This window comes from Trachymyrmex cornetzi, unplaced genomic scaffold (assembly GCF_001594075.2).
Source record: "Trachymyrmex cornetzi isolate Tcor2-1 unplaced genomic scaffold, Tcor1.1 scaffold299, whole genome shotgun sequence".
Classification (NCBI taxonomy): domain Eukaryota; kingdom Metazoa; phylum Arthropoda; class Insecta; order Hymenoptera; family Formicidae; genus Trachymyrmex; species Trachymyrmex cornetzi.
The window spans coordinates 2,198,940-2,209,178 of record NW_017297680.1 but is presented as its reverse complement, the minus strand read 5'-3'; the positions used below and the strand labels follow the sequence as shown (position 1 = coordinate 2,209,178).

The 10,239-nt window shown below is 35.6% G+C and overlaps 1 protein-coding gene across 1 annotated transcript; it reads left to right on the top strand.

The window, feature by feature from the left end:
- Positions 1-373: 373 nt before the first annotated feature.
- LOC108762434 (carboxylesterase 5A) lies at positions 374-10,084 on the top strand. The gene is made up of 5 exons (XM_018509432.1): positions 374-529; positions 1,157-1,430; positions 6,893-7,002; positions 7,542-8,043; positions 8,516-10,084. The coding sequence occupies exons 1-5, from the start codon at positions 374-376 to the stop codon at positions 9,358-9,360; spliced, it is 1,887 nt and encodes a 628-aa protein (XP_018364934.1). The 3' UTR covers positions 9,361-10,084.
- The last annotated feature ends 155 nt before the right edge of the window (positions 10,085-10,239 follow it).

The window sequence follows — 10,239 nt, the reverse complement described above, 5'->3', positions numbered from 1 at the left end:
TCATAATTTTTGTATAAATATTTATTACGCATTTTAATCACGCAATCATTATCGGATTTATCACACTGAAAAATATTCCAGTATCACAACCAGGTTTGTGATCCTACTTTTTGTTTTGAAATCTAGAAGAGCACAAAGTGGCAAATTTCCCGTCAAACGTAAAAGTGCAAAGAGTGAAAGAGCGCAGGTCGCTCACGGCCGACCGCGAACCCAAGAAAATGAACCCAAGGTACCGGTGAGGGTGAGCGGTGAGCGGGTGGCTGTGGAGTAAGGCGAAACGTAGAGAGTCACGCGAAGCAACCCCCGTGAAACTGGAGGTGGCTCGAGGAACCGTCGCGGTACGTTCCCTGGCGGAATCCAGTCAGTCTGCAGAATGAAGCACGCGACGTGGCTGCTTTTTGCGTTTACCCTGCTTCTCGTCCAGAGGACCCACGTTAGCCGCGCTCAAAGGACCCATGCGCGACAGGGTCTCAATCGCGAAAATCCGACCGTTAAGATACCGGATCAGGGAACCGTCCTCGGTAAAGAGGTGCGACACCGTGCTTCAATTTCTCTCTGTTGGTCTTAAGTTTTTATATTAATTTGCTAAGACTTGTCTCTGTTCTTCACATCTCAAACCATCAAGTTGACGGAGGTTTAAATCTTTAGACGAAAGTCATCTATAAGTAAACAGCTGGTTTTACATCTATTAATTTGGATGTTAATTTCGCTAATTTCGCTTTTCATCTAGATTATAATGAAATCATAATTCTAGATTATAATTCTAAATAGAGATAAAAATAAAAATAATATCAAGTTAGATGTTTTTTCAATTTAATAAAATTTGTTATCATTAATCCTAATTGTTAAAGTTTGATTAAGATTGATTAAGTTTTATTTAATTCTTTAAATAGAATATTTATAAAATCTTTAAATAAAATATTTATATATATAAATAAACAGTCAATTTTTATAAGAGAGCATAATTTGAGTTCAACTTCTGCAAGTGCGTAGTTTCTTTTTCTAATTTGAAAACAGGAGAACACTAATTTTACAAATTCGTTTCAATTCTTTTTTATTCTAGAACGAAGTAAAAATGATAAATTAAATTAATTAAAATTAGGATTTTTAGTCTTCGATAAATATTTCTTTCTTTATCCTAACTTCTGAAATTTAGATAGCTGTCAACTCGGTAAGAGTAACGCAGTATCTCGGTATCCCTTACGCACAACCTCCGCTTGGCGAACTTCGTTTCAAGCGACCGATGACAGAGCCTCTTCCATCTTGGACCGATGTGAAAAATGCAACGCAGTTTGCGCCGTCCTGTCCGCAGGTTACGGGTCAACTTAAATTGCACGAGAAGCTCTTTATGCAATTGTTACCGCCGGACATGCCAGATCCGGGATTCGATGAGAATTGTCTTTTCTTGAACATCTTCGTCCCAAGCGAAGGTATGTGCATTTATTCGTGCCCATGTGGAGCCAGAGTTGAATACATGTTCAATTCTATAAAAGTCTCCAGATAGTAAAAGAGTTTGTTCTCAAATTTTTTCAAATCCATTTTTTAAATATGAATTTAGATTCATTATATATGTTATTATAATTTTTAAAAAATATTATTCCTGTTTTGAGCATTAATTTTTCATTCGTGTTCTCTCTATCTGGAATGCGTACAGATTTCTCACTCGATAAGTGATCGCTGGGAAAGTGGGCTTAGTTTCTCGGTTAAGTTCAGGCATACCATCCGAACGCAATTTAGTTTTATACTTGTTGTTCACTGAATGTTAAACAAGGATAAAATCGTACATGAAGTCACTAGGATGGAATTTTTTTAATAGCGTGTTTATTATAGGAAACTTTACTTTACTTTACTTAGGTAGATACATTACGAAATTTTACTTTATTTTTCGGTATTTTACGATACTAATTTTGGGGTTGAGAATTTATTTAAGTACTTTCAAGTGAGAATCCGAGTGACTTTTAATGGCCAGGAGCACTTAAACGTCTCAGATTCGGAAAATCTAAATGTACCCTTCAAAGGATTCAGATATATCCCTATAGGAAATGACTGTTATTAGAATGCAATTTATCACGTCGTCGTTACATAAAAAGCATGAAGGTGGACGTTTTGTTAACACTCGATGTCTAATTGATGTCGAAATCATTGTATCGATGTCGACTTGACATCAATTCGATGAGTCATTTCTGGCTGGAATGATAGGAACGAAAAATGTATACTTTCGAATGTATCATTCTTACAGACAGGTTGTCATTTTTGTGACATGAATTTTGTCTTGTCATAAATATAATTGATAGAGAAAACATTTGGCTGATAATAGTTCTTGATACTATCTGCGTGCTATTTCTTTTCTACACGTAAACTTCGACAACGTTAGGGCACGAACGAAAAACGACCGCGGTCAACAGCGAAGTTCGTTCCGTAAAATAAAGCTCGCCCTTAGGTTCTTGGAGACTGATTCTTATCATCCGAGAGAAAAGGGGTGATTACGGTGATTACTCGCGGGGGCGAGCATTATACTACTGCGATCAGATAAAAGTAGACTAAAGCAAAAAATGAATAAGGTGCCTTGTGAAGGCCCTAGTGTCGTGCAGAGAAGATTTATCACGTCGTTGCAACATAAAAAGCATGAAGGTGGACGTTCTGTTAATACTCGATATGGTTTAACTCAGATAATTCTTCCGTGAAGTTTACACTTCAGTCACGCTTGATTATTCTCAATGATTATTTCTTTCAAGGTTTTTTTATTTATACTGATATCTCTACTTTTCAGAAAAGATTATAAATTAAGAACTAGCAAAATACGACTAGCAAAAATAAATTATTAACAAATAAAATAAAAAAATATTAATAATTACGTTTATCTTAAATAGATTATAAACTGCCCTTTTAATTAACTGCCCTTTTAATTAATTTGATGAGTACAGAATTAATTAAAATACGTTTATCTTAAATAGATTATAAACTGCTCTTTTAATTAACTTGATGAGTACAGAATTAATTAAAATATTATATAGTAGAATAAATGTAAAAAAAACCTTCTTAAAAAATTTTTTATGAACATTTAAAATTTATTAAAGACTTAATAAAAAGATATAGATTGATAGAATGGCTCAATTAAAATAAATCAAATATAAGTAATAACAAGGGCTACGAGCCAGTTAAAAATAATAAAATTTAATATTTAAAACTAAAATTGTAAGAAGTACAAACGTTTCGACGCCGATCGGGTCATTCTCAATATTAAAATAATAATATTACAACAAATGTCGGATTCTCATATTACAAAAACAGTGTTCTGTATGTTATGAAGTGATTTAAAAATGCAGATACGTATCACATGCTCATGTTTTCCTTCTTTGTTGAGAATATGTGGTCCATTAAAATATTAAATGTGAGACGTTGAAATCGCTCAATATAATTGGAACGTTAGTAATACTCTAATTTTTCTTTTATGAAAAGTAATTTTCTTCACTCGAACTGTTGTGAGTCAAAAATTAAAAGAATAATATTAAAATGGATATTAAATGGTTGGATATAACAGGGCAATAGGAGTCAAGCACGATAATCCTTGTGCAAACCAATACGGTTAACAAAACTTTATTAATAATTAATCCGCTTACATGTTTCGGCTCACTTTTGAGCCATCCTCAGAGACAATATGATGTGATAACAAAAAATTTGTTTGCAAACTAATTCATTTCAGTGAGCCACCTCCATCTATTAACGGAAACTATAAAATAAAAACGAACTCTAATAACAATCTAAAATATATTAAAATTATTAAAAGATAAATTTGTTGGAAGCAAAAACGATTTATTGTAAAATAATAGAAGGTATAATAGCTCACTAAAACAAAAATTCACCATATCGCAAACACTTAAATTCTATCGGTTTAGTCAAAAACCAGTGTTTGATCATTCAGCGAATCAGTGTCAATTATATTGAAATTAATTTCAACATAATTGTCAAAGACTAGTTTTTGACTAAACCGATAGAATTTAAGTGTTTGCGATATGGTGAATTTTTGTTTTAGTAAGTTACCCTCTACTATTTTACAATAAATTGTTTTTGCTTCCAACAAATTTACTTTTTAATTTCGTTAATAGATGGTGGTGGCTCACTGAAATGAATTAGTTTGTAAAAAAATTTTTTGTAATTACAACATCATATTGTCTCTGAGAATGGCTCAAAAGTGAGCCGAAATATGTAAGCGGATTAATTATTAATAAAGTTATTTTGTTAACCGTATTAGTTTGCACAAGAATTACCGTGCTTGACTCCTATTGCCCTGTTATATCCAACCATTTTGTATCATTAAGCAGTCTTTAGGAATTAATTTATATTTAGCAATGGATATTGTAATTTTATAAGCCATAGTACTGTATCAGATCAGAAAGACATGTAGCATCGATAGTATCAGACAACGTTGTCTGATAACGTACAGAACACTGTTTTTGTGAATCAACGAGAATCTGACATTTATTGTATTATTTTAACATCGAGAATGACTCGATCGGAGTCGTTTGTTACTTTTTACAATTTTAGTTTTAAATATTAAATTTTATTATTTTTAACTGGCTCGTAACCCTTGTTATTACTTATATTTGATTAATAAAAAGAGTTTATGTTACAATTCTGAATAGATTTATCAAAAACAATACAGTTTTATCCTGACAAAGAGTATTTTGCCTCAAATAAGTTTATCTGAAACTTTCAGCGTTCACGCAGTAAATATTTTAATTATTTTCGCAATGCGCATTGTGTTTTCCACTCGCCCCTATTTTACCCTGATACAAATTTAATGAAGTATAACCAGAAAATATGTAGGTATACCTTTAAAATGCTCGTATATGCATGTACAAAAGAAATGACTGATAGAATAGCTGAAGCTGAATGTAGGACTGTACATAATATATTTTAAATATTAAAAAATTTTTCATTTAAAATTTTTTGCAATACAAATGTATATTTTGTGATTTGTATTTCAGCGGAGCACATATGAAAGTATTACGAATTTTGTATTTCAAAACAAAAGACTAAAAGCATTTTGTATTTCAAATAATAAGATTGTAATTCAAATATAATAAGATTGATTGTCAATCTTAGTATTTGAAATACAAAATACAAAATACTTTCGACCTTTTTTTTTGTTATTAATATTGAAATACAAAACACAAGATATTTTCATGTGCTCCGTCGAAATAGATACAAAATATAATTATCTTACAAGTACTGTTTTTCAATTAAAAATATTTCAAATACATGTCTAGCCCTGGCTGAATGCAAACCGAAAGCTCGCAACATACTTTGGCCACCATCAAACGAAATCGTCACCGGCAACCACTAAACAGCGTCTCTCTCTTTCTTTCCTCCGTCCGAGAGAAAAAAAAAGGAGGACCGATCGCGGGACGCGGAGTCGCGAATTTGCGGCACGAAATCACGTATGACGACGACGACGACGACGACGACGATAGTCGAGGTCGATATATAACGTGGAGCTAGTAAGAGTAGTAACAGTAACTAGCGCGCCCGCGGTGGCACGCGATCTTCCAGGGCCCCGGCCTGAGATGCGGAGATACCAGAAAGCCGGTCACGAAAGCTCGCCTTCTCGCTCTTACCTTTTCTTTTCGTTCCTTCGGTCGTCTTTCAGTAAGGAAGTCGTTGAATCGCCACGACTCGTCGTCATGAGTCATTGATTCGCGTAAGAAGCTACACCGGATACCATACTCATACTTACGGAAAGTCCAGGTCGCGCTATCGGCCGCAACATTGGGGCGTGCTCGCAACCCCCTCCGCCGTTGACAATAATTTGAATGCGGAAAATACCGAAAGAAAGAAACATATGCAAGTCTGTCAAGGTCGTCGTTAAAAGACCGACAGGACGATAATGCCGGACTGAATGTCCGTGTTCAGGAAACCACAGGGGAGATCTCGTACCGGTCCCCGTTATCGTAACTCGATAGGTTGGAAATAGAATCTTGAATGTGTATGCGATGGCTTCACATAAATTCTCTTTCTCGATCTATACGACAATAGGATTATAATATGAAAAGGAACACTAAAAATTTTACTTGAATAACCTACTGTTACTGCAGTCTATCTTTGATAAATTCTAAGAAAATATTATCCAAGATTTTATTCTGCAAGTTATTTTAATAAAAAATAATGTGAAAAGTAACACACTAAAACTTTACTTGAGCAGCCTATGGTTATCACATAGCCTATATTTTGTAATCAAGTTTTAATAAAATATTATTATTCAAGATTTCCTTCTACACTTTTTATTCCGATAAAAATAATATGAGAGAAATGTTAAAACTTTACTCGAACAATCTACTGTTAATGCAGTCTATCCTTTAATCAAATTCTAATGAAATATTACTCACGATTTTCTTCTACACTTTATTTTGATAAAAATAATCTAACAGAAGTGCTAAAACATTATTCGAGTAGTATAATGAAATATTATTTAAGATTTTCACTTATATTTTACTTTAATAAAAATAATATAAATAGAAGCATTAAAAAAAACTTTATTCGAGCACTCTACAATTATATATCACAGCCTATTTTTGGCGCAGTCAAGTTTTAATAAGATATTATTCAAGATTTCCTTCCACTTTATTTTTACAAAAAAGACGTTTACAGCCTAAAGTCATGAAATCATAAAATAAAAGATATTAGATTCGTTAATATTGATTTTATCTATTTTCGTTAATACTTACGAAACCTTCAAAAAATATAGATCATAGATGTTCAGACCTTGTCTGGATACCGAGTATGATCCAGCTTGCGTGATAAAAACTCACAATAAAAACCTTCTTATCAGTATAACATCCCTCTTTCGGTAGACTGATGGTTCTGATAGTTAACGAATATTTTATGTGCGTAGGAAACCGTCAGAACGACCAATGGCCAGTGATGGTTTGGTTCCATGGTGGCGATTTCAACACTGGAACTCCAGCGATCTGGGACGCCTCTGTATTCGTTTCCAAACAAAAGGTGCGACATTGCATTACGCGGAATACTTGCGAAATGGCCGGAATCTAAGATTGAAATTAACGTGACCTGGTCAGCAATCTAATCAATACCGATACAATCACGATATCTGGGAAGAGAGGATGATTAACGTGTATTTTTAACGGTGTTCAATCAATTCTCTGGACATTTACTAAGCGGACGTAAAATCGAAGGGAATCGAATCAGACCGAGCCTTTTCCTTTTCCTTTTCCTCATCTCGCGTGCTGTTACTTCTAGCATAGAACCGCACCCTTTGATATTCGCCCGCGATACATTATTAATAGAGCTTTCGTTATACATCTGATGGAATGTACATAATCGTTTACGGTTCTCAGGAACAACTCACCGCGGGGAAAAGAGAACGAATGATCGCTTGCGTGGCACAAATTACGAAACTAAAGTAAATCTTGAAACTTTCGGTAACGATTACTGGAGATTTTATCGCGCGCACGCTAAAAAAATGCAGAGAAAAGCTTTAACAATCCGCGAGATTAAACAGGGACGACTTTTGCGGCCGGCAGGTGCTAGTGGTGACGGTGGCGTATCGATTAAACATCCTCGGATTCTTCACGACGACGGACTCCGAGGCGTCCGGCAATTATGGCATGTTCGATCAAATCGCCGCCCTTGACTGGATAAAGCGAAACATCAAATACTTCAACGGTTCGCCCAATAATATTGTCATCTTTGGTCACAATTCCGGTGCCATAAGTGTAGGACTGCACATGCTGAGTCCTCTCAGTAAAGAGAAATTCCACAAGGCGATTGCTATGAGCGGGGACGCCATCAGTTCTGTTGGCACGCTAGAAAGAGAGAAGCCGATCGTTGACATTATAACCCATAGATTCGGCTGCGATCGACGACCGACCAGCAGGCTGATGGAATGCCTACGTAAAGTACAAATCAATATCTTAATCAAGCACTCATCTGACATCGTGAGCTGGGGTCCGATCATCGACGCAGAAATCAACAACGAAACGGACCCATTTCTTGCGCAAGATCCGAGGGACATCTTGGAAAATGGTAATGATAACATTATATGACTCTCTATAGGAGTCTTTAAAATTAGTTTAAAGATAAGTGGACATATTTAAAAAGCATCATATTGAGCTTAAGATCTTTTTTTCTTATTATAAAACTGCGTTTTATAATTTGACACTAATGTTTACTTCTATCTCAATGCAGATTAACTTTAATTATGATTTAATTTACCTTTTATCTTTCTCTAATTTTGAGGATTAGAAAAAGATAAAAAATAAATTAAACCGAAATTAACCGATATTAACGTTAACATTGGTAGAAATAAACACAAGGGAAAATCTTAGTACTGATTTAAAGATACGCGAAGATACTTTAAAGCATGTTCAAATGTTTTTTTGTTCTCTAAAAGTTTATTTGAATTCTTTCCAATATTCTTTTAGATATCCTTTCGATTTTTATATTTCTTTCGGTATAATTTAAATTTTCCTTAAACTTTAATAAAACAACGAATTAGATAACTTCAATGCGGTGCCGCTAATGGTCGGCTACACGAATAACGAGCAAGTTTTGGCGTACATGGAGGACAACAGTGATAAGTATCCAGAGGGCAAACTTTCTTCGGAGAACTTCGAGACGATGATCACAAACGAGTTCAAAGCGGCAGTGGAGATCTCGGATGACAACAGCACGTGTGAGTTGAAGCCCGAGATGGTGACAAACGCGGTGATATTCTTCTACAGACCATATCCAACCACGACAAACACGACGGTGTTCCGCGCCAGATACTTGGACCTGCAAACGGAAAAGAATTTCGCGGCTGGCCTGACACACTTGGCCGATAAAGTGGCGAAGAAAAAATCGACGGTTTTCGTATATCGGTTTGACTATCGTCCCAAGACACAACCGATCGCGAAGGACGTGCCGGAATGGGCCGGTGTGCCGCACATGTTCGAGCTCCCATTCGTTTGGGGTTTACCGCACATGACGGGCGTCGGTGGGACGCAATGGAACTTCAACGACAAAAGGATGTCCGAGTCGATGATGACGATGCTGGCGACGTTCGCCAAAACCGGGGATCCTTCTTTCGTGGAGAGGACAGTATCGGTCAAGTGGGAGCCCTATACGCAGGACAATCCGAGAATTCTGATCATCGATAAAAATATCGAGATGAACGAGCCGGGCGCAGTGGATTACAAGGCGTTCGCATTCTGGAACGAATATTATCCGCAGGTCATGATGGAGGCAATAAACAATTGTTGCAACATTACAAGCACGGCGACGACATGGAGAATATTCTCTCATAGCGTGTGTCTCAGCGGCGTGATGGCTACGGTGGCGTTTCATCGCTTTTGGTTCTAGCTACGGTCACAGCGTGAAATATTAAATACTGAATTTAAAAAAAACGTGTTATTGCGCTCGCTGTTGTATATTTTTAATAGACCAATAACGAAAGAAAACGAGACGATGTTGTCGGATTTTGCAATTTTATAACAAGATCTCTTCCCACACTCTACTTTTTAGAAGCAAACGCAGTAACAATCTTGTTATACTCTTGTAGAATACATATCTCGCGAAATTCGCATCTTCTTGTGTAAATAGATTCGTACGTTCCATGATTGTTTTACAATTGTTGTACGCATTTAATTGAGATTTCTCGCACTCGTATGTCTGTATCTATTGCGATATGGCATTAGAAAATTTTCCTATGTTCGCATTTGTTATCTCAATTACATTGCGTATATCACAAAGTTATTTTATTCCGTTCTTCTTATCTTACATGTTACTTGATGTAGATTTATACGAAACAAGGAGAAATTATCTACAGTAATCAGGCAAACGGCAGAACATAGTTCACAAACGAGACAAAGGGGGCTCGGAATGAAATAAAATGAAATCCAGGTTGCATTACAAGAGTAGGAAACTTGGGCCCTTTTTTTTAACATTCATTGATTTTTTTATTTGCCTTAATACGGAGAGATATAGAAAAACATACTTTGTTTGAGAAACAAACAGTTCGATAACTTATGAATATTTTGATGATCCGATAATAATAATTAATATTAATAATAATAGCAATAATGTTCAAGTACCATCTATGTATAATTATTATATTATATAAGAGAGAGAGAGAGGTGCGCGGCGAGAGCGCGATGCATGGGGGCTGGTGGCCTGCGCACGCGCACGTCCACAAACGTTTCTTTTTTTCTTATCTCTTCCTTTCTCCTAAATATATACTAT